This window comes from Pleurodeles waltl, chromosome 10 (genome assembly GCF_031143425.1).
Source record: "Pleurodeles waltl isolate 20211129_DDA chromosome 10, aPleWal1.hap1.20221129, whole genome shotgun sequence".
NCBI classification, from domain to species: Eukaryota; Metazoa; Chordata; class Amphibia; order Caudata; family Salamandridae; genus Pleurodeles; species Pleurodeles waltl.
Genome location: NC_090449.1, coordinates 155367798 through 155393744, shown reverse-complemented (window position 1 = coordinate 155393744; position 25947 = coordinate 155367798). Strand labels below are relative to the sequence as shown.

At 41.8% G+C, this 25947-nt stretch overlaps 1 protein-coding gene across 1 annotated transcript in view; it reads left to right on the top strand.

The window, feature by feature from the left end:
• LOC138262391 (vomeronasal type-2 receptor 26-like) overlaps positions 1 to 20130 on the top strand; it is a 32437-nt gene extending 12307 nt beyond the window's left edge. The window contains exons 2-4 of the mRNA XM_069212292.1: positions 1076 to 1158; positions 1250 to 1450; positions 18948 to 20130. Coding sequence (XP_069068393.1) covers positions 1076 to 1158; positions 1250 to 1450; positions 18948 to 19843 — 1180 coding nt within the window. The 3' untranslated portion in view covers positions 19844 to 20130. The remainder of the gene's footprint in view (positions 1 to 1075; positions 1159 to 1249; positions 1451 to 18947) is intronic.
• Positions 20131 to 25947: the final 5817 nt, after the last annotated feature.

Here is a 25947-nt window from a genome sequence, read left to right as displayed (position 1 = left end):
GGTTCTAAGACGATCACTGGCTGTAGTTGGCATAATTTAGAACTTGTCTCTCCAGTGTCCTACTCACTTCCTTCGTTTTCTTCAAGTTCCTAACAGTTATTATTATTCCGCACATTGGTTGGAACAGGTGGTGAATTGGTATTGTCAACTATATCATTTGGAGATCTCATCCGAGACTAAATCTTAAATAAAGTCTTATTTTCCAGATTGATAGGGCAAGGAGCTGTTCGAAACATTTTAATACACACTTACAGAAGAGTTAAATCTGGACCCTTTATTGCAAATTGAGCTTGCCTTTTCTGTTTTATCAAGGGAGCCTTCCGTGAGCTGCCTGTGGCCTTGTGTACACCCTTGCTTCAGGTGTAAGTTAAGGAAATGATTACTGAAGGCTTTGTCACTAAATGTAACTTCATGTTGTGCACAATTCACAATTGGCTAAACAAAGGGTCATATATGCCAAATATTTGTTTTCTTATAGAAGTGCTCATGCAGTTGCAAGTTGCTTGCCAGGCCCCAACTTTCCTGAGATTGAAATACTACTTGCAGTCCAAAAAAAGAAATTCAGAAGAACATGGCTAAAACTAATTTCCTGCAAAGGGATTCAATAAGTGTGAAGAAGTTCGGAGAGTCCCACTTCACTTGTTAGTAACTTTGGAGTTCTGAGACCGTTCAGGGAGGATGTTGTTGTTAGGACTGACCTTGATTCTTACGTTCATCCTTAAGTCTTTAACAAAGCAATTGTTTTTAATGATATTACTCATGATAAGGACCTAATGTTAGATTAGAAGCTTTGAGTCATGCAAGCTTCGACAGTTTGGAAGAGCATCAGTGTGGTGAAACTGGAAAAGAAAGACTCACTTGGAAATAGTCTGTCCAACCCAGGACATTGACATCTTATGTCTTTGGAGGAAAGTTTATATCAGTCAAAGATCGTGCGACAATGTGTGGGAGGCCCTTTCAGGCTATGTTCTCCAAACCAATTGTAATATTAACTACAATATTCGTTTTTGATCTTTTCTTCCATGTCATTCTTTCCTCTTTTTCTACACTTGTTCCTTTTTATTGGCTGTTGCAGATCAATGAGCTTGGTCATTCCTTTGCTTGACGTTGATATAGCTTTAGTTTTTCACGATGAATGTCTTTCACCAGACTTGGCGTGTAACTATTTTATTTGGCCACAGTTTCCATTTATGTTTGCAATATGACAATACCGAAAATGAATAAATAAATCAGACTGGTTTCTACTCAGTGAAACAACGAGACACTGGGGCGTGTCTTGAAACCACCTTCATTTTGACAGCTCTTCACGTTTTTTACATTTCACAGACTCCTGTCTCCGTTTGCAGTCCAAGCTGCTTGCCCGGATTCAGAAAAGTCCCTGAACGAGAGAAACAAGTATGCTGTTACTCGTGCAGCCCGTGTCCAGAAGGGGAAATTTCAAACCAAACAGGTATGCACATTTTCACCCAGACACAGGGACATAGTTACTAAACTTTTACACAAGCCAGGGGAGCAACCAAAGGTGCTACGCCTCGTTGCGTGAAAGGATGATATGCCCCATATATACAAAGATAACAGAACATTTCTGCTCTCTTCTAGCGCCAACACACGCACTCTTGGGGTGCCTACCTTACAGCTAGGATTGTGTGTAGGAAGGGACTCCGTCCTGCACAACAAAAAAAAAAAAACAATTCCGTAGAGGCATTTTCCTCTGTCCATTTGTTGTGCAGAATACACGAAATAACAAGGAGGACTATGCTCTCATTATGCCTCACTGGGGCAATCTGATGCATTCCAGGGTTTACTAGCTTTAGTAAATCTGAGAATGCACAATACTCTATGGATGGATGCATGGAACTGCCCATTCTCCACCCATAGAATGCCTGAAAGGTGGAAATGTAACATAATGCAGCCCAAGCAGCTGCGCTGTGTTACATTGCTTTACAAATACATACAAGGCCACACAAATCAGGCCTTGCGTGGCTTTCTAAATTCCAAATAAGCCTTTCTGTTGCCCTGCATCAAACAAGCGACACAAAGGCTTAGTAAATCTAGGCCTAAGTGAGCAATCCCTGCTCCCGAGATAATGTTTATAATATGATTGGTGCTGTTTTATGTTTTTTTAAATCATCGAGCCCCCTTAAAACTAAATCCCACTGAACAGTGGCAAAGAGAGTTGTTCTAAACATTTTTGGATTAAAGAATGTTTGCTTCTCTGTGTCCTTTCTTTACTCACCTGACAGCACCACAAGCAACAAGCACTGACAAAGCCAATAGGTTTTGCATTTGTTTTTCTTTTGCATTCTATCTTACTATCTAAATGGATTATAAATATTAGGAAAATGTTATAATAATGTTTGTTTTAAATTTGATAATAGTTGTTTATGTTGTTTATTAATTTAACATACATGACAACATAAACAACTATAAACGGTTTATCAATTTTAAAGCAAACATTATTATAACCTTTTTGTAATATTTATAATCCAGTTTGATAGCAAGATGGAATGCAAATGAAAAAACAAAGGCAAAACCTATTGGCTTTGCCAGTGCTTGTTGAGATTGTGAGACCCGTGGTGCAACGTTACACAGAACACTGCTCGTTCTATGAACAGAATTAGGAAAAAAGACTATTTAGCACTTTAAATATGGCAGTGAAACTGAAGAATTGTTTCCAATTCAACATTGTTTTACAAGTGTGTAATGGGATTCATAACTACCCCTTCGGACGAGCAGCCCGCACTGCAGGCCTTAACGAGGATCAAGCCCGGCTCCAGGTTACTGGATCTGGGAGGGCCATGAAGAAGCACAGGTGGGCCATGATGATGAATGGATTTGCATAGCATCCCCTGAGTGTCTGAGACCTGGGTCTGGTCATGCCGGGGAGTCTTATAGGGGATGAGCTTCATGCTCTGCATACTGTGGGTCATGCTTACTAGTGTTACCGCTATCTCTAAGGGTTTGTTGTGTAGCTAAGTTCTTTATCTATTTTACTCTCTCTTTCTGTCACTCTCCTATCTCACGCCCCTTTCTCTTTGCCGGCCCCTCCTTTCTCTACACCTCATCCTCCTTCCTCTGTGCCTCACCCTCATTTGCCACCACCTCGTCTTGCTCTTACCACCCTCTGCATCCTCCTGCCTCACTCTTGTCTCTTGACTTCACCCTCCTCTTTCTCCATCACACCCATCTCATCCTCCTGCCTCCCTGCAGTGGCCTCCTCTTTCTCTCTCTCCAACGTATCCTAATCTCTTTTTCCCCATCACCCTTTTCTTTTTCTGACTCAATCTCCTCTCTCTCTTTACCTTACTTTACTGTCCTCTCACTGTACTTCCACATTCTTCTTTCGTCCCCACTTCATTCTTCACTGCTGCTGTGACTTTCTTTCTCTACCATGCCTTTCTCTCACTCTCTCCCGCACTCGCCTGCTTCTTCTCTTCCCCTCTCCAGCCTCACTCTCTCTTACTCAGTATCCTTGGCCCCTTTGCCTGACCTCCTATCTCCCTCGCACATTCCTGTCTCCCACCCCTGCCTCAGCTTTCAGACGCCCTCTTTGAAAAAACAACCTCCTCTCTCTCCAGCTCAACCTTGACTCTCTCCTGCTCACCCTCGTCTGTCAGCCTTACCTTCCCTGCTGCTGCCTCCAGGGTAATACATGTGTGTTTGTAAAGGAAGCTTGAACTGTTTCTGAACAAGTGGTTGTGCTTTTGTGGGCGTGCATAAATGGACTTTGTAATCCTGCTGCCCTGTACTTGTTCCCCACTGGCAACTCACAGCATCTCAAACACCAGCAGCACCGAGTCCTAGATTATACAGTGTGTGTGTGTGCGCAGAAGATCTACAAAGATTATGGGGGCTGCATATTTTAAAGGGATTGCACAGGGCTGTGCAACTTTTTGGAGACCCTACTGTTGACCATTTACTTAAAATAAATATAATAACAACAGAAAAAGCAGTCAAAGGTGGCAACTGGCCAAACATCATATGCAAATCTGTTTGTTAGCTGCCACTGTGCCAACAGCACTGATTCTGAGGATTAAGACTATAACTATAATTTGATGATTAGTTTTTCAACCAATATTGAGCTGTCAGTCCTTTCAGTTGAAAGTATTTGAAGGAGGACAATGTGGAAATGTATAGGTCAGGTGACTGCCTCTAGACTGAACAGTCTTTTCTAAATTGTGACTGACAAATCCCCTCCTCTTCTTTTCTTCCTCTAGTTTCTTCCATTCCACCACCCTCTCTGTTTCCAACCCCCTTCTCACTCATCACTCTCCTCTCCCTCCTGTTCTACCACTCTCCTTTTAACATACCTTCTCTGCCCCAACACAATTTACCATATGCTCTATCGCTCCTCTCTGATTACCTTTGTTTTTCATCATCCTAATCCTTTATCAGCCTATTTCAGCACCTTCACCCCTTTCCACTCTTCCTTCTCATCCCACCTCTTGTTTCTTTCTCAGTTCAGATCTATCAATCACCCTATTCCCATCACCCACTTTGCTCATTGTCCTCCTGCCATACCCTTATTCATTCACCTTCAACACATCTTTATCACACTCTCTACCTTCCCTTCTACTCACTAGTTTATTCTTCTTTCATCCACCTCTTTCCTTACCATTCTTTTTTATCCTTCCTTTTTTCCTTACCCACGTCTTTTCTATCCTCACACTCTCTAAGTAATCTTCATATCTCATCTATGCACCATTCCTATCACCATTTCCTCTTGTCAAGAATCTAGAATTTATGACTAAGTTCACTACTCATAGAGCCACAGTGGTGGAAGCTGTGGACGAAGGGTTTTCAGGACTACTGACAAAAGGACACCACCACTTCCATAGCTGTGAGTTAATTATTAGTTAATAACATTAGTGGTCTAACCTGGTTATGTGCTGAGCCTTTCAAAATGCACCAAAACACAATTACTTGCAACTCAAATAAGTGTGTTGTTTAACAGGGACCGCTAGAAGCTCAGAATTTTTACATTGATGGCAGGACATAGAATGTTTTACAACATTTACTGTCCAAATCTTTAGTTAAAAATGAAAATCCTGAAGAGCAATATTAGAACTCCACAGATTATAGGAACATTTTAGCAGTAAGTGCATTAGCCGACTATATTATTTTATTGGTTTAGGGCAGAGAGGTTACATTAGCCCTATAATCCAATTTTATCCATGTGACATAGAGAGAGAATTTGTTGGGAGATAATAAATACACAGTTCCCTGTACTCTAAAAGGTTCTGTCTCCCTCTTAGGGTCCTTCTAATTATGTGACTCACCTAGCACCACTGGAGATTGGGAGTAGGCAGTAGTTAGGACAGTTGCAGTACATGTTGCCAGCTCTCAATCAGAATAGTTGCCAATACTGTTTCTCTTATAATAGGAACTTGCACTGCGCAGGCCCGTGCTGTATCTGGGTTATGCTATTGAAACTTCGAAAAGTCTTTTCAATTCAGAAAAATTTGGTTTTTTTTTCATATAGCACAATGAGTTAAGAATAGGGTCACAGCAGGAAGAAACTACAACCACTACAAAGATATAAACGGATTGTATGCATATTTTCAATTACTTTTCTTAGGATGGCAAAACCATTTCAGATTGTTTCTGCCATATTCAGGCCCAACTGTTATTACCTGGCAAGGGAAAACCAAATAATGCTGCAAGGTGTAATAAATTATGCAACAAGAAAAGGCAAATTATGTGGCCTAATGTGGCGTATTTTGAAGCAGTATTCATCATTTTCTCGTTTTTACATGTTAACAAAGATTTCACAGCACTAATATCAGTTTAACATCTAAACACAGCAATCTGGGACAGAGAAGTGTCTTGCCTGTTCGTGACAAAACGCCTGCTACTGCATGACAACACTTGGTAGTGGTTTAGTTACTTTTAATCCGTTTGAAGTAGATTTTTTTTTGTTTAAATCTGGAAATTATTGGCACTATGTGGCAAATGCGGCCAATCCATAATTATGCAGAAATCACGACATCAGCAGAATCACAAAATCCTGGCGCCTCTGGCCCTATGTCATCTTTTACGTAATGTTTAATTGTAGCTTGCAAGCCTCTTTTGATACAATAGACATATCACAGGTACCACTGGTTTTCACCTGAGCATTTAAACAACAATCATCCCACAGACTTCACACCTATCCCTGGCACTTCAAGTATCCTACCCACTGGTGTTTGTCAGGAAGTTTACCATTTAGGTTCAGAACGCGAGGCTGCTGATTGCCCTCATTAACCATTAAGGAAATAAAGAAATATATATATTTATACTTCTATATGGACCTTGGGAGGGCCAGGGGGTTCCTTGGGTGGGCCTGGCCCTCCTGGCCCCCTGCTAGAAACGCGCCGGACAAGGATGATATGGGGGGCCCGCACTGCAGGCTTTATACCTATAAGATGTTTGCATGTTTTCTCCTGAGTTGCGTGATCATGGTGCCCAATTTTGTTTATGCGGATGATAGCCCTGGTAGACCTTATGCCTATTGCCATGTAAAGGTGTTTTGCAAAGCAGACGCAGTATTTTAGTTGGATCATCTGCTGAAAAACAAACATGAGTTCGGTGAGAGCCACTGTAAATTCAGTAGGAAGCTGGACTCTGGGAAAAATCGAAGTGTTAAGGAAATTAAATATGTCTGCACAGTCACAGATGAGCCACTAACCACTAAAAAGAGATGAAAGCAGATGTAAATACGTCAGTGCTAAAATGCTTGCATATTGGTCTGGACAATTTAACTCGACAACTGTTGTGAAATGAACTCATGCATTCACAGGGCAATTTGGGAAGTTATTCTTGGGGCTGATGACACGGACTTCTATTGAGTTGGTCCAGTTAGGGTTAAACTACCAGTGAGTTATGATGCCGGTCCACCACATCACATTTCTTGTCTGCTACTCAATTCTCACATCTGAATGCTTGACTTTACAAACTGTAGATCAGGATGAGTATCACAAATTGCAGTCTTCTTTACATTTCGAACCACAAATACTGCAAGTGTTATATTAATGTTAACGCGGACAATGCATGCATGTACGGAGGGTAAAACAGGCACTGCTTCTAAAAGTAGACAGAAAAAAGAAGGCACAAGATGGAAGACAGAACACGGAAGAAGACATAAGAAAGAACCCGAAAGACAGAAGATGGAAGATAGAAGACGGCAGAAGACTGGAGAAGACAGAACACAGAAGAAGACAGAACACAGCAGAAGACCGAAGGTGGAAGAAGACAGAAGATGGCAGAAGACAGAAGGCGTGAGAAGACACGTCTCGTGAGAAGAGTGCAGATGTGAGAAGACAGAAGACGGCATGCGGTAAAGAAGATAGCAAAGACAGAAGACGGTATGCAGAAAGGAAAAAGAAGACAGGAGGCAATGAAGAAAGAAGACGAGGAGAAGGCATTGAAGAAAGAAGACAACATGCTGGAATTAAAAAGAAGTCAGGAATGAAGAAAGAAGACAGAGAAGACGGCAGCGAAGTCATCAGAGAAGAAAGACGACGGCATGCAAAAAGAAAAAAGAAGTACCTTCAGCGTCGCAGCCAGTGGGAAGGACACTGGCCTGTGTCCAATAGGAAGTGATCGGAAGGAGTACTAGGTCCACAGGCAACTCGACAGCAAGATCGGCGAAGAAGACAGCGACAGGAAGTGACGTGAAGAAGACGTGCTGGCCAATCTGAAGTAGGTAAATCAGAGCAACATTGGAGTAAGTTTAGGTAAGTAAGTGGTTGGCTCCAAGCCCTTTTAATTTTTTTTTTTTTTTTACCAACAAAAGTTTTCACAAGCATGCACACAAGTGCGCATGCAGGCGAAACCTAAAAAGCAGTAAAAGCACCAGGTAAATGTATGCTAAAACAAGTGTATATTAGCATTAATGTCATAAAAAGGAATACGTGGTTTAAATAATAAAGAATAACTGTATTATTATGTTTATTTTTATGTATATACACAAAAAAATTGTTTATTAACCATGAGTCAACGATATGGTAATAAAAAGCTTTACTTAAAATGCATTAACTAAAAGATGACGGGCTGGTTGAAGATGAACAACAAGGAAACCAAGATTGTAAATGATGTAATACATTGCTGCCCCTAGGTTTCTGTTTATGCCTTCAGTTCTCTGTGCTTACAATCACTTCTGCACAATGGGCTTGTAGTGCTTGTCACGGTAATTCTGTTTGCACAAATGTGGACCCCCACCCTTTTTACAATCAGCATTTAAAGCCTGTTCCTTGTTCCCAAATGGCATGTTTTCAGTTGCTGGTAGGTTCCATCTCACCACCAACTCATCCTGTTTGCTCTTTTGAACCAAAAGATTCCCTGCTCCATTACTTTTTTCATTTCCTCTCCTTCAGGATCCCAGATTCATTCCGACCAACACTTCTCACATCCACACATGCATGCACCATTATTCCATCCATGGAGGGAGGCAGCGGCATTCCCGGGCCAGTCTAGTATCCTGTTTGTGAACAATAACACTAAGAAAAAGCTGTAGAAAACTTCCAATGTCTCTGCAGGTTATCAGGAATGAAAGGCAGCAGAAACTCACGTAAAATTAGCATGCGGCTTGCATGATGCAACAGCTTCATAGCAGCCAAGGCTTCAGACTGCTATGTGTGACATTTTCATAATTTCTGTGTAATTATGAGTGACACTTTCTCGCAAGCAAAATCAAGTGATGAAGACAATGGAACCATATAATTATTAGAAATTACACCCATTTGAGCAACGAGAAACTCTAGGAAGATCTTAAAACTGCGGCAAAGCACCAGAAATGGGAGGGCTGGCTGTGTAACCTCAGGTGCATTGTGCTCGTCCACACTTTCTCTTCATTCCTTCAGGGAGGGAGAAGCTTCTGGGCATCAGCACATCATTATTTGATTAATGATCTATGGGAAGGAAGCATGCGTGGGGCACTTTCCCCAGCACTAGATCTCCCTTGAGTGCCCCCTCCCACCAAAGGACCAGTGCTTGGACCATGGGGCCCCGGAATTGCGATGCTGAGGCGGGCTGGCTCGCTTGGCTGAGATATGAGTTTCTGTGACAGTAGAACACATATTTTTTCGTAATATATGGAGAATCCCATACCTCCCATTATACACCCGCACTACCTTGTGTCTTTTGATAAACAGTACTTAGAGCTTCTAGCAAAGTGAAAAACTTGAACTACACTGTTTTACCACACTTCAGTACATGGTTCTTTTGTGTGACAATCTCAGGCATTGCGAGAAAATGACCGAAAATGCGTTATTCTAACATGAGATGTGTGGCACTTGCCAGGGCTGCAGCTGTTTTGTTAGAGAACATTTTCAACTTTGATTCCCAGGCAGCGGGGCTCTCGTTATTTTCGGCCTAGGAGAGTGGAGTTGAAAACTCGGGTAAGTGTCCCAGTGAACAGAAGAGGAAAGAGTGGGTGAAGCCTGACAGGAGCGGTTGAGGAAATAAATGAATTACCTTGACGAGCCACATCCCTGTATTCTGCTTGGCTCCAGCACACTCGTCCATCTTCAATGTCTATGGTCACAGTGTCATGTCATATCATGTGCCAGCGCTTGTGCAACCCAGACAGCAAAACTTGTCTATCTGAATGCATGCTTTTCCGGAATAACAACATCCACCCCATAACACTAGGAGCATGGCACATAAAGGTTTGGAAGTGGACTTTACTTAGGGTGACCAGACGTCCCCAATTTCCCCGGACATTCCCGGTATTTAGAGGACTGTCCCGGTGTCCCCATGCTTCTCTTAATTTTAAATAAATTTCCCGTTTTTTGGGACGAAGGGCAGATCATTGAATAAATGTCCCGTTTTTTTGGACAAAGGTCAGGTCATGTAGGGAAGCATAAGTTAAAGACGCCTACAAAGTATGGAGGAATTAAAGTAATTTCTCTGCTACTGTCAGGCAACACAGTCCCCTTTCTGCTCCCAGAAGGAAGACGGAGTGGGGAGCAGAGAGAGGTGGATGGGGGGGGGTGTTAGGGGTGCAGGGTAGGAGGTCAAGCCATAGATAATTTTATATATGTAGTCTTGTAGGCGTGTGTGTGTGTGCATATGTGTGTGTGTGTGTATGTGTGTGTATATATATATATATATATACATACACACACACACACACACACATATGTATAGGCACAAACACACATGTATAGGCACACATTCACAAAGCTACGCAAAACAACGGAACAGGCCAGATATAAAGGTGAGAGTAAAGTCTTTAGTCCCTCTTTTATGTCTGACCTGTCCCGGTTTTTGCTCCTCAAAATCTGGTCAGCCTAACCTTACTGGAGCCAAGCAGAATACAGGGATGTGGCTCGTTAACGTAATTTATTCCCTCAACAGCACCTTCTCCTTTCTCTTCTATTCACTCTGACATGGCCGCCTGCTAGATTTACGTGAGTTTCTGCCACCTTTCATTCCCGATAAACTGCAGAGACGTTAACGTGGAAGTTTTCTATATCTGTTTCTTAGTGCTATTTTTCACAAACAGAATGCTACTTGCACAGTACCATCAGCCCTACGTGTTAGTTACTGGAGCTGAATTCTATACATTTTAATTAGGAGTTGTTAGTACCATTAAAATATATATTTTTCCCCTTCAGTATATATTTACCATTAAATGCAAAGAATGCTCCAAATTCAGTTATGTTTGTGGGCATTGTACAGGGGTTATTACATTTGCAAATGGAGATCTTTCAGTTTTCTACAAATTCAGATATTTTATCAGCAATGTGGTTTTTAATGACGCACTTCTTGAGGTTTGAGTGAGGCTGCAGTGAGCACAAGCTAATTACCATTTTGTTCCTGTACAGCAGACAAAAATCCCATTTTGCTGAACCAAGGTGAATTCCATTGACAACCCTCCATGACAGGAAATGATTCTTGGTAGACCTGGCATCCTTGGTATGGTTTCTCATAACTTTTGGCCCTCTGATCTCCTGGTTTTCAAACTCATGTTTTTCTGCTGGCTTTTAGGATTCTGTGTACTTTACTACTGCTGACAGGTGCTAAAGTGCAAGTGCTGTCTCCTCTAAACATGCTAACATTGGTTTGTGCACAATTGGCATACTTGATTTACTTATAAGTCCCTAGTAGTAGTTATATGTTACATGTGCCCAGGGCCTGTAAATGAAATGCTACTAGAGGGCTGCGGCACAGCTTGTGCCACCCACTAAAGTAGCCTTCAAACATGTCTCATACCTGCCACTGCATTACCTTTGGGTGCAGTTTTACACTGTCATTTCGACTTGGCCAGTGTACACACTTGCCAGGCCTAAACCTTCCTTTTTATTACATATAAATCACCCCTAAGGTAGGCCCTGGTTAGCCCCAAGGACAGGGTGCATGTATTTAAAATGTTGGACATGTACCTTTTAGTTTAACGTGTCCAGGTAGTGAAAAACTCTTAAATTCATTTTCCACTACTGCAAGGCCTATCTCTCCCATAGCTTAATATTGGGGTTGCCTTGAAGCATCCTTTAAGTATAATTTCCAATTGGAAAGAGGTGAAAATGTGGAGTTTGGTGTCTCTGGACTCACAATTTAAAATCACAACTTGTGGTGAAGTTGGATTTTAAATTGTAAATCTGAAAACGCCCCTTTTAGAAAGTTGGCATTTTCTTACTTTAACCGTTCTGTACCTCTGCCTGTCTCTGAGTACACGTTTGGGGTCGGTAACGGCTGAACTTTGTGCCTTTCCTATAAACAGTCACACAAAAAGGAAGCTTGAGTGTGACATTTGCTTCCTGATGGTTCATCACCTGGCTGATAGGTCTTCCTGGGCTAGGTGGGAGAAGCTGACACCTACACCAGAATAGGGCTTTGCCTCTCGTCACACAAAGGGCTGCATACCCCCCCCTGTAGAGTGTGTGGAGTCAGGGAAGGAAAGGAAGGGACCTTGTGATCCCCAAAGGCCTCTTTTGAAGTCTCCCCCACTTCAAAGACACATTTTGTTATAAGTACTGGACCTCAAACCCCACCAACTCAATTTACTTTTGGGGTTCTGAGGACACTGCCAAGAAGAGGAGTTATACAGCCAGGATGTACTGCCACTTTGCAAACTGCTCTGTTGGCCCTACTGCCTGTCGATTGCTGTGCTTCTAGGAGAGACTGCCACTTTGCAACTTACTCTGCTGTGTTGGCCTGCTGCCTCTTGCAGTGAGGACTACTCCTGCTCTACAACTTGAAAGGACATCTCAGTTAACTCCAAGGGCTTACTAACTTGCCAAAAGTCTTAAATCTTAGGGCCATAAAAAATTTAAACCTTGCACCGCTGCCTTGGGACTCTGTCACTCGTGAGCCCAGTAGCAGTGCATCTCAATGCGGAACAGTGTGTCTGACCGCACCGTGTGCATGAAATGCTTCACCTGACTAGCGCATGCTAAGTGCTTCTCCGTCTACCATCTCAGTGTGTGCCAAGCGCTTCTTCATTTAGCAAGTCAGCGTGTGTTAAGTGATTCTTCATCTACCAAGTCAGCGCGTGGCGAGTACTTCCTCTTTTGCTTAATCAGCGCGCATATTGCTTTTTGGTTTGCCAACTCATTGTGTAGTGCGTCTTCACTGGCCAAGTTAGCGCATTTAGTGCTTCTTCATTCACCAAGTCAGGTAGATAGCGCTTCTTCATTCACCAAGCCAGTGCTCATAGCGCTTCTTCATCTACACACAGCTGTCCAGACATGGACATGGTACTGTGAGTAAGGGGAGAGGCTGACTACACAGCCTCTGTGCTTGCATACCCTGCGGGACCCCACACCACAGCTCTTGGCTGCTTGTTGTGTGTTTCCACCCCGCATTGACTTCCAGTCTCGAGGAGCCGGGTTACCCTACAAACTTTTTGGCGGACAGCATCAGAACCATAATTGTGCATGCTGTCCAAGGACTCCTCTAAAGAGAACTTACCGGAACTCCCTATAGGGGAGCTCCTGCATCTTTTTAAGCACTGTGATTTTCAATACTAAGCTTGAACCATGATAACCATTGCAAGTGTAATTGGATGTTTTGTTGTTTGGGTCTAAGTTTAATCAGATAAATATTTCCTATTTTTCTAAACAGCCGTGGAGCCTTTTTGTGGAGTTTTCACTGTGTTACTATAGTTCAAGTTTTGTACAAATACTTTACACATTGCCTCTTAGGTTATCCCTGCCTGCTCAGTGCCAAGCTACAGGAGGGTGAGCACAGGTTAATTTAGGAAGTGTGACTGGCGTACCCTGACTAGAATTGTGGCTTCTACTTCGAGTGAAATACCCCTGCCCACTAGAGACCCAATTTCTAACACTGGTGATCAGTGGTGAGGATAGGACTTGTGTTTGTACAATACCTTACAGTAAATGGGGGTACGCTACCATCCACATTTAGTCCAATTCAAATCAATTGTCTTGTGGCATAATTGTTTTTTTCCTTCCTACTTGCTTCAATTGGTATTTTTATTTTTCAATTCACCCTGATTGGCATTTTTGCTTTTTATTCTAAATCACGTCTTTGAATGGAGGTCCCATAACTGCACCCTCACGTGCACCTGCAAAACTGGAGTTGGAATTGTCCAGAATGGAGAAGTACATAGAGCAACAACTCAAGGATTTTTGCAAGGAGTTTGGGGTTTCTACTAAAGGCCTCACCAAGAAGGTGGAGCTAGAAAAGGCGCTGAGGGCCTAGTTGGAATCAACAGATGTAACACATGTGACCCCACAGGAGGATGATGTGGAGACAAAGGATGACAACAAGCTGGATCTGGATTCAGTGGATAGTCTGGGATTGCCTGTGAGATGGGAACAACCAGTCTGCAAGGAGAGATGGTTCCCTTCTGGGCAGGAAGCTGTGTGTCCTCTAAAAAACCTGACCCCAGAGGAAGTGGAGGACAGGAGAGAGGAGAGGAACCTAAAACTGGAGCTGGCTAAGCTCAGATTGCAGAAGGAGAAGGCATTGGACGAGAAAAAGTTATCCATAGAAGAAAAGAACTTGATGTTGGCTCAGGAACTGAGCTTGATAGAGCTGGACATCATGGCCAGACAGGTAGAGTTCAGCAGTGATGGTCGCAGCACTGTTGGAAATCTCAGGGTAACCAAAGATTTCAACAGCGCACATCTGCCATGAGACTCTGTCACTCGTGAGTAAAGTAGTAGTGTGTCGCAATGAGGAACAGCGTGTCTGACCGCTCCATGTGCATGATATGCTCCATCGGACTGGCGTGTGCTGAGCGCTTTTTTGGCTACCAAGTCAGTGCGCGCTGAGATCTTCTTTGTTTACCAAGACAAAGCCCTAATGAAGTTAACAATAGCAGAGAGACTGAGATTTATGGCCCCAATATAGGAGATAAGCAATGTCATGTGTGCGATGTAATGAGTGGTGGCAGGGAGGGGCCCAGGAGAAAGAGAGACTCTGCGAAGACTAAGCAAGTTTCACATCATTGCTTCTAGGTTTAGCTACATTTTACCAGAAAGGGCATATTGTGGCTTTCGTGAGCAGTGAGCTAAACAACCGGGTGTATCTTTTGTAAAATAAGCTTACTATATAAGCCAGAGGTGAGGACAGCACTGGAATAAACCCAAAACAAATGTCAGCTACATGGGAGGAGGTGGGAGGAATGGAATGCTGCAATAAAACACAGGCAGCTACCAGCCTAAAACACCCACAGTGAAAAGGGAGCACCAAAGAAATGTCAAAGTAGTCCATCACAGCAACAGATAAAGAAAACAAGTGATGCACTTAAGAGTGCGTGAGCCTTTTGAATGATTTTCAGCTGCTCGCGTCCTATGATGCAGGTTTCCTGACTCCTATGGGTAAGTGGAACCTCACAGAATATTGTGGAGTATTTATGTAACGCTGCAAGTTCCGTCCACCCCTATTTAGAAGGTAATGTAAATTTAGGGATAACTCTATGTGGAAATAACACAATGGCTGCTGTCAGAGTGTACAGGATTAGTCCACAATTTAGGCTTTTCCAGGCATTAGTGCTGATTGCAAATTGGACTAAGTTTCATTCCTGGGTTGGACACTGCTTTTCCCAATTATTCCTGCCCTGGTGTTACTATACCTGGATTTCCCAGGGGTAAAAGCCTGGACCAAAATTTACCAGCCAGGCAATCCAGTTAGTAAAATTGTTTAGGCCTGAGCTGCAAGTGCACCAGATCTCTGCTGTCTGCCTCTCACCCGAGCCCTTTCTAAGGCCCCAGGTACTGCATGTAATACTCCAACCTCCAAGCCACATTGTCCACTTCCCTTTGTCTCCCGCCCGACCACCCTCCAACTTTCACCCAACCCACACCACTCTCTCTTCCCTGCTCCCTTTTTAGAGCAGTAAATCCCCAGCGACTTTGGAATAGTGTGGAACTTTGCTCAGAGGAATAATAAACGCAAATACATTTTCAAGGCATTCAGCCTTTCTTATTGCTTGTGGTGACCTTGGCGGAGCCTGCAGGCCTAACTCTGTTGATTATGAAGAGTTCATGATGTTACAAAAAGGCTTGTTAGGGCTATTGCAGTTTTTCATGTTAGGGCTTGCAATTTCACACTAGGTCCTTTGCAGATAAAGTAAGCAGACTAGATTGATGGGGTTCCCCCGTTATATATTTTTATGGGAGGTAATGTGTCCCCTGGTTATCTGCAGCCAATTTAGGAGGGGTCTTAAATTGCTATCCCCACCAAGATCCTGTATACTATTTAGATTTTAATTTTGCCTACTGCATATTGTATTCTTATTTGCAATTCTATGTGTAGTATTTAGCTTTGTGTGTATTTTCTTAAAATAGAAGCCTTCACTGCACCTGATTTACCTGAGTTTTAATAGGTGTGTTATTGAGTTCTGAGTTTACAACCCACATCACCTCCCTGCGACACCACTACCTTGAGAGTCAAGTGCTGAAGGGATGTGCTTGGTCTTCAGTTTGGTGTCATTTGTCTGAGACCTGTGAGGCCTGAGACATCACCTATTCCAAAACGTAAGGTATTGAGAATTGATGGGGAGACAAAAGGCAACAGGCACAATGACAATATGTAGTGCCTGAACAGTCGCGGGAAGTTAAATATATGCGTACATGTAACATACTACATAAATGATGAAGAGGAGACAGTGCTCAAGATGATGTCTGACTGTGCTGATGACATTTCAGATGAAAAAGGTTCGCCTTGAAAACAGCAGGGTGGGCATAGCCCTGTGATGTTAATGGAGGAAGCCAGTATACCGGGCTAAACACATGGACTGAGTGAGTGGGTACTTGGAACTTTGAGCCGTGCATTGGAGGGATGGTGCCCGAAATGCTTTATGGTGTTGCAACATTTCTTATACAGTATTATAGAATTAACCAAAATCAGTAGAATGCACGCCCAGTTATTGCACATTTCCCACATTACCACTGTCCTCTAAATGTGAGATAGAGCATTAGGTACAAGAACATGATTAAAGCGTTTACAGGAACAAGACTTGCAAAGTGAACTTCTGCCAGATCAATCCCTCCATCAGTAAAAGGGTCCTGCATACAAATTTAACACCACCCCCAAAGCTGACCTGCATGACTGGTGCCAGGTGCTGAGAGTGCGGAGTCCATAAACTGTAAAGAACAAACAAAAGTGCAGCCAATTCCGTCCCAGGATTACAACAAACAGACCACATCACACAAACCTTGGAACTCAGAAACTGATGCCTGATGAAAGGCAGGAAACAGCTCAAGACGCTAAGCATAAATTTTTTTTTAAAAAAAGCACTGCATGGCTGTGGCCTTCACTACATTAGGGATAGGTGTATACTCTTTAAACTGACTAGACATCGTATTTTAATGGTCCACAATTAACTTGACTTCAAGCCAGTGACTTTATTTGTATTTGTTTATGGTTTTTCTGTAGTGCTGGTCTACCTGTATTGGGTGTGAGAGCCCTTTTACAGTGTATTTGAAATTTTGTTTGAGCAAACAGGTGTACAGTTCAACATATTTGATAAGTAACCTTTCCTATCTAGATAATTATATTTTACTAAACATAAATGTATGTATGTATGTGGTATTTATATAGCGCAAACCTAGCCAAAAGGCAGCAGAACACTATAATGGGTTAAAGACAAGTGTAAATCAACAAGTGATAGGAGAGGTAGCTGGTTAGCAGACTGTTAAGGCATTGTGACGTAGTGTTCTTTGAAAATTCAGTCTTCAACTCTTTCCTAAATTGGAGCAGCGTTGGTGCGGTACTGATGGATACTGGATTCAGCTCCAGATCTTGGGAGTATAGATGTAAATGACCTGCTGCACTGTTTTTCTTTTTTCACTCTTCTTACTCTGCAGTCTGAAGGAGTCCTGGCAGTGGGTGTGCTAAGATATACCAACAATAGTGAGCTTATTTCCAAGAAAAGCAGGTGTAGTGGTTGTGGTGGTTTTGCGAATGATGCTGTGGTTGAAAAAGCTACTTGAAACAATCAGGGATAATTAGTAAATATGTCAGACCGTTGAGGGTAATTGGAGCAGAGAGGAAACAGGTTAGGATCAAAATACCAGTCAGCTAATTGAGCTGCACATTTAAGTATTGTTTAAAGAGAAATGTTCTTGGATTTTTTTCTGAAGGACCCAAATCTTTTTCACATCTTATGTCATCCAGTAAAGAGTTATTCAGTGTGGTAGCCATCCCTGTGAATGCTTTGTGTAAGGCATGCTACATTTTGATGTTTTCTCATAAGGCTTATCTGTGGAATCTCCTTAGCACTCCCAATTTACATTTAACTTTTTGAATTTATATTTGGACTGAAACTTCCTGTTCTTGTTGGTGTAAGGACTTGCTCCCTCATAGTGACCTGCTGGTCCACCAAGCCACATGACCAAGGAATCACTGGCCATCTGGATACCCAACTGCCTTTCCCTTAAGTATTTCCTTGAAGACCTCTGAAACTGCTGTAAAGTGGTGTGGTCACTAAACAAAACAATCTCCAGATAAAACAAAATTAAACACAATACTACAATAGACATTTTGAGTATGGTCACCTCTGCTTCTCTGGCAAACAATAAATCATTCCACTTTGATAACCTGAGGAGAGATTTGTAGGTATGCCAATTTCCCAATGTTCACTTAATGGGGAATATTTTACAGTTTACCCCGTTTGTAGGGTTATTTTTATACAAGCAGGCACTGTTTTAAACATTCTGGGTAGTCATTTGAAGGATTCACAGTAAATTGTAGGCGAACAAGTTCCTTTGAAGATTTGGTGGGGGGAATTAGGTGATTTGAGCAAACTGAAGGGGGCTATTGCTGGTGATCATAGGTGCAGAGGGACAGTGAGGAATGTGTTGTGTGTGTCCTAGAAAATTATGATTTTAAAGAAATCGTAAGCACAGTTAATAGTGGATATGCTCCAGCACAAAAGGAAGGTAAATAGCTAACCAAACAGAATAGCAGCTGATATAAAACTGAATTGATTGAGGAGATAAGGTCACACTTATAGGAAGATTGAGCTGTTTAATGACCTGTTGTGGTGGGATTTATGGTTCTAATTGTTGAGGTGTCGGAGGTCTGCTGGCAATTACTCCACGTTTGGGGATGGAGACACACGTGCTTATGAAAGAAAGTGATGGTGGGAGTGTGTCAGGCCTGGATATGTGGTGCGGCAGAGTGCAAGTGGAGAAACTTGGAGTCAAAGGCTGACTGAAGAGTCTTGTTAAAAGAGTCATGTGTGGTGGACAAGGGAGGTAGAGCCACGTCATTGTGTATCTTATCAAGGCTAGCAGGGTGGACATATGAGTTAGAGCTTGGCCAGGGTCAGACTCGCCAGTAGTAGGAAGGGAGTAAACAAATACTTCAGACCTAACATGATTCTTTTTTTAACACATTTTTGTTTCAGCATAAAAATATTTGCATTTCAAAAACATGGTTTTAAGAGACCCATATCAATATTAAGGGCTGAGGTGTTTTCTACCTCCTTATGTTTTTATGGATTGTGCATAACATTCTCTCTTTTACATTTCTTCTTCTTTTTCTCCTAGACATGGAAAACTGCGTAAGGTGCCCTAAAGATCAGTGGCCCAATGAGAAGAAGGATTCATGTATTCCAAGGACCCTGGAGGTTTTGTCTTATGAGGATCTGCTGGGTGTTCTGTTAGCCTTCTCCTCAGTTCTTTTTTCAGTAGTAGGAGCTGGTGTTCTAGGGATCTTTATAAAACACCATCACACCGCTCTTGTAAAAGCCAACAACAGAGACCTGAGCTACATCCTCCTTATTTCTCTAATACTTTCCTTCCTTTGCTGTTTAATATTCATTGGCCGACCTGTAAAAGTAACATGCGTACTACGACAAACAAGCTTTTCAATTGTTTTTACCATTGCTGTTTCTTCCGTTCTCGCAAAAACCGTCACAGTAGTGCTGGCCTTCAATGCCACAAAGCCAGGCAGCCAGCTGAGGAAGTGGGTTGGACCAAGACTTGGAAACTCTTTAGTCATCTTCTTATCTTTGGGGGAAGGTATAATATATATCGTGTGGATCATCCTCGCTCCACCTTTCCCAGACGTAGACACCTCTGAAATGGGGAAGATGATTCTGCAGTGCAATGATGGCTCTGCTGTTGCTCTATACCTTGTTATTGGCTACATTGGAGTTTTGGCTCTCCTGAGCTTTCTTTTGGCGTTCTTTGCCAGAAGGTTGCCGGACTCTTTTAACGAGGCTCAGCTCATTACATTCAGTATGATGGTCTTCTGCAGTGTGTGGGTGGCCTTCATCCCAGCCTACCTGAGCACCAAGGGCAAATACATGGTGGCCGTGGAGATTTTCGCCATCCTGGCTTCCACTGCGGGACTCCTGGGTTGTATATTCATTCCCAAGTGCTACATTATTTTACTAAGACCGGATCGCAACACGAAAGGGTTTCTTGTTGGCAAAAAGTGAACAGTTTTTTACTCATTAAATTATAGCTTAACTATTGATTCTTATCCTATAAGACAATTATCATCCTCTTCTATAGAACATAATTGTGACTAGTGTCTCATAAATAAACATAACTTAAAAAAATGAAAACTATGTTCATTAATTCCCCTAACATCCTAACTGCCCATGAAATGTAGCTTCGTTGTGTATGTGCCCCAATGAACTTTCCTTCTCTTTTTCTTTACTTAAACTTCAATGAAACGCAGTAGCATGCACACACAGAGCTCCTCATCTTCCACGTCCTAACCGACCTTACATGATGTGACATTAATCACTTTGCTTCAGGAAGGTGCAGTGCTTATATAAAGTTAATAAAAACCACCCTTGACTTGGAGTCCTTCAGCAGATCTGATACTAGAGTCTATTAGCCTGAACAGAATGACGCCACTCTACGGTTTCTGAGCGGGAGCACATTTCACAGGTCTGTATGCTTGTTTTATCTGCATGACATGTGGGAGAGGTTTCTGTTCTGTTCTGCCGGCAGCAGAGCTGAAGCTCCTGCCATGTGGAATGTGGAGCTGTGCAGAACTATGGGAGAAGCTTTGTCAGCGGGGAGTTAAGAGCCGGAGAGAGAAGGAGTGGAGGTCAGGAGCTGTGTTTATTTTGACAATGACCCTGAAGATGCCCCTTTACAGGTGGAGCTGGGCAGCTCTTAAGCAGAGCACTACCCAGGACCTGTCTCAGATTTACCCTTAGAGACACTCCTGAGATGAGACCATAAACCGTGTTTCAGTGACCGCCCTCTCTCTTCCGTTTGAGCTCTGCAGTTTGAAGGACGGAATCACACAGGATCTATTTAATGCCAGAACAAAAGCAAACGTGTTTCCCTGCTTTGTCCTTGATGAGGCAGCCAAATCAGGGAGGAGAGAGAAAGCGAAGAATAACCGAACGAGTGGGACGGTGGTGGAACAGGCAGTGAAGTGTATTTACTTTCACAGGGAACAGAAAAAGTGTGCAGTTTCCCCAAAAAAACTTACTGCCATGTAGGAGGTCGAGGAAAAGGAGAGTATTCACTGCAGCTGAGAATGAATTTGTGGAATAATGGAATGAGGAAATCTCACCATGATTTATTAAATATAATACAGTACTGCAAGGGAATTACATTCCAAGAAGGTTTCCTTTTTTTAAACATACCCAATATGTTTTTACCTTCAGCGGAATAACTTTTCAATGATTCATAAACCCCAATAGGGCCACGCATATATCCATTACATCTATAGTATGTTAAGGAACATGGAGTTTAGCACAATCTTTCTTTCTAAATGCCCCCTTTTAACGCCTGCTTTGCACCATTTTTTTGGCACCCGCCTTGCATACATTATACCTGGCACAGGCATAATGTGGCACAAGGGGTTACAAAGTGGCACAATGTACGGTGTGGCGATTTTTGGCCTTGTTCTGCCACATTCGCGCAAAAGAAATGATGCTAATGTGACGCAAGGTGGCTGTAGGCCCGCTTAAATCTGGGCCATAATGTCTTACACCCACTCCAGGGCCGGGCAGTGTTTTATTAAAGTGAATCATGATATTTCGTATGTGCGTGCAAATTGCCATTTTTATAGAATAAAACGTTTTTAGGTATACTCATCGTGGAGGCGCTATTATATAAAAATAAAAGTTTACTATGAAATTGTATATTCCCTGCATTCCTCTGTTGGTTAACATATAGGTTCCAAGAGTTTAGGTCGACTTGACCTGAGGTAACAGATAATGAGAGCCCATCCCCTGTTTCAAGCCATTAGGTAAAAATAGAATGCTCAAGTCTGACTGTAGACTGTAAGAGGGCTCATACTTGATAGTGCATAGTGACAATTAGTAAAGGTGGAAGTGCTGGTATATACCCCTCACCAAAATACCGTTGCACTATATATATAGAGGCAGAAGCAGGCTTTGGTCTAGTAATTGGAGACCATAGTTACTGGTGGCTGTTGAGCATTCAAGATGGTGGGACATAATTGGCTGTTGATGAAACTGTTAAGTTGTGTGGTGTAAATACTGCCCTAAATCGCATTAAGCCAATCGACAAGCCTGAATTCCTGGAAGGCGGTTTTGTTGGCTGTTCTTTAGGGAAACTGTAAACATGGAGCAAATTAGAGAATGTTAAGAGCCTTCTTTATACTAAATCGGCTCCAATACCATGCGTTTTTATGTGGCATTACTGAAAAACTGCAATCCTTTCTCGGGGTGCCAAAGAGGTCTGCCCTTCCAAGGATGTTATATGTCTCCCTTCTTCAATCCAAATTCGAAAGAAATTGCCTCAAAAAAGTCAAGAATTGTTCAGCGCCTTTTCTCCATATGTGCTAAAAAGGTGTTTAATGTAGTTAAATCTGTGTGTGCAATTTCACATAGCGTAGCATTTTTAAAACTTAAGTATCATCTTCCTACATACCTTTTTCCTTTCATCTTTCAACTTACCCCCCCAAGTAGTAGAATTGAAGTCAGGAGTTTATACAAAATATCTACTTGAAAGGATCAGGGTGGAAAAATGAACAAGCATTTGCAATGTAATGCGTCTCGCATTTGCTTGAGTTACAGCTATTAGCGTTGTAAATTCCTCACTGGACTTTTCTTGTCAATTAAATTGAAAATGAAAAGTAAAACAGTTGATATAAGCGAGCCGATTCAAAGTGCCATGTCCGCCATGAGCATGAGCGCGAAGGAGGGACACAAAAAGAAAGAGAAGTTTGCTCGCAGTCAAACGTGTCAGCAATCGTGCAATTATCCATGTAACAGGGGCAGTCTACAAGGCGGTAACAAAACCGCCCCAAAGAGGGAAAAACGTAAACATTTACCAATTAGCAAAGGATTTTGAAAAGGCAAGCCCACAAAGGAGTGAAAGTGATGGGCATGCGGTGGGTGTGGTTAAAAGCCCACAATACTTACAACAGGTCACGAGCTTGCGTGCTCGACCTAAAAATTACACAGATTTCACAATCTGAAGCCACAGACAGCAAAATAAGGCAAAATTTAAATGTTCATTCTAATGATGTCACACTCAGTTTACAGAGACCTCACAGTTTGCATGACAGATTACACCAATATTGCACGCTCATGCCTCAGGAAGCAGTACTCATAATGTCATATAGTTATTATTGAGTATAGTTGTTGATGAAATGCTCATACACTAGTCATGACATTAGAGGATATAGCAGGAAGCGGCCTCTAGCACCAATAAGACATCTGTAATGAGTATTCCAAACTTCGGGTGATCTTTACATTTCAGCTTCAAATAGCTCTCATCCACTGGGGATAGAGCTAAGGCTTACGGCTTCAAGCAACACCTTGCTACAGTGTAAACTCCTAGTGGCCAGAGTCTAAAGAAAGGAGTCCCTACACTTCCTCCTTACACCTCCAACTTCCCCAATGTAACCTACTCATTAACTATTTCACTCCACTGTGCAACCACCTAGTCCCTAGCCCTTCCCAAACGGAGTCTATCATTCCATTCTACTACAATGTCAATTATTTCTCTCACCTTGCAGGACTATATTCCTGCCTCCAACTTTATCCCTGCACCTCATGCATCCAAGAGGCATACGTCTTTTGCACTCCATTTCTTAAACTCATCTCTCCCATTTACTGGTCCAGCTTTCCTCCATGTCCGTCCTTCACCAGCAACTTGTCCGCTTGGGCCCCTCACATTGATTCCTTTATCCATGTTCCTTGTCTTGTCTGCCATCTTAGTTTTAGGACAGCAGTATGTTGCTTTATATGTATATATGGGTACAAATTAATCTTTCATAACTATATTTTGAAAATGCACCCATTGTGTTTGCCCGCATCTACATAACAGTTTCTGGAAATGTATGCATTTTCTATCAAATATAAGTTTTTCACTTTTGACAAACAAACTTAAAACCCCTAAACAATGAAAAAATATTTTCATCTACTAGCTTATATCACAGGTTACAACAGATTCCAGGTTTTAAAAACAACTGGATGCATTCCTCAGAACATAACCCCAAAAATGATGATTAATAGAAGAGTTTTACTGTCTGTCTTCTGCTGAACAGAAAAACATGGGTCACCGTATGATACTTGTGAGGTTGGGCAATGTAGGCTCAATACAGATGTCTTCCTAGAGAATGTCTCTGCAGCTCCTCAATCTCTGCTGATCTGGTCATTCCTGGCTCTTTTGTCAGATGGACAGCAATGGTTTTGTGACTCCTAGGTATCTCCTTCTACTGAGATGACCTCCATACACAGGCAGAGCCACCTGGGCCTTGGCAGGTTTGGCTAGGAGGCCTGCTCTGCTCCAGGCAGCAAAGATTACTCCTTCAACTGGCAGAAGGCCAAATTTGCTCCAGAGACTAGGGCTTGTCCACAGATCTTAAGAAAGAATGTCTCCAGGAAAGGGTCTGTCCACTGTGTAATTCTGATCAGCAGTGTTATCAGGATGCTTCTCGAAAAACAAATCTGTGTCCAAGACAGAGAGGAGAAACCTGAGAAAAAGTAGCGTCATTCAGAGTACCAGCTTCTTTTCAGAACTGGAAAGGATGTCCATGTATTATACTTTCTTACAGATTCCTCTATTGATTCCTGACCCATTTATAAACATAGTGAGTTATCAGACGAGGCAGTGCATGTTACGAACATTAACATTGTCTAGATTTTATTTGTTTTTAACACACCAAATGCAAATAAAATAGAATTACATTACAATTTTCTTTGGTTTTAATTTACGATTGTATTCACAATACTACCTATTTTTCAACGATGTTTACAAAACATTTTATTCACTGTATAACTTTTTCTGTATATCACTATAGCACATATCATTTTTTGATAAAAAAAACAAAACTTTGTTATCATGTTGTCAAGCAATAGTTCTAGGGGGGAACTCCATATAAACAGTCCATACCATTTGAACCTGAAACACTGTACTACCCTGATGTATATTCACTCATACCATGAAGGGTGGTCATTAGGACATTTCTTACTACTTGCTCACTGGCACACGAAAAACAACTTCTGTTTAAAAAAAAAAACACGTTGTGATATTTCTGCCCAATAAGCCCCTGTTGTGTTATGATTTATATATAAATTCTCCAAAGAGACTTAGGTGTTCCTAATCATTATAGTTCTCACCCTGCCAGTGGGGTTTAAAGGAGGATCAGTCATGAATGCCCACAATGACTTTATTTATTGATATTATTATATTATTGAATCAAATGTTTGAAATAATAGTTTGCTAATTGTAAAGTGTTATATTTGACACGTTTTAAGCGTTGCATGTAGTGTAGGAAACCAAAGTCCTATGGCATAACACAATTAATCAAATTTTAATAATTTATGGTGGTTCTGCAGCTATCCTCTACTTGTTTAAAAGTGATTACCCTGAAACAATAACAGATTTGTTTAACATGTATGTTGAAAACGTTGCTTAACATTGAAGAAATGTAGTTCCTCGTGATATTCATTTACATGTGTTAACAATTTGTTTCATTTTGCATTTTCCAGTAACATGGAGTTTGGAATGATAAGGGTTGGATTAACATTATAGTCTGAAAATGTTATTGTGACAGATTTTAGTGTAATTTAAATTAAATGTGCCATGAATGTATTTCTTTATTTTTGCTGAACTAGGCCTCAATAACTATAGTCCCCTGAATGTAAGAAATAGTTTTCCATTTTTGCTAACATGACATTTCTTTTAGGTATTTCATACAGAGAAATGTTGGCTTGTAAATAGATATGCTATTGTCTTATTCATATGGAGCTTTAGAAAGTAGCCTTAAAAGGTACACTCAGAGACTGAAAAGAAATGTGACTGTCCTGATTCAATCATGTTACAAAGTCACACGGAAACCCAAGGATGTTTGCCTTCACAGGATGGTCTTAGGAAAGAATGTGGATGTTACAGATTGCCCGTAAGGCGATGAGAGGCTGGAACTGGAATTTTCCTGATCAGAGGAGGGATAACCAATGAAACTTTTGGTTTTAATTAGGACTTTCACTTATGAATGGGGCAGACCCATCCTGACCCCAGGGAAGAATTATGCTGACAAGCCTAAACACAGATTTACCAGGACTTTGAGAGGTATAGTCCTCTAATTCCCTTTCCC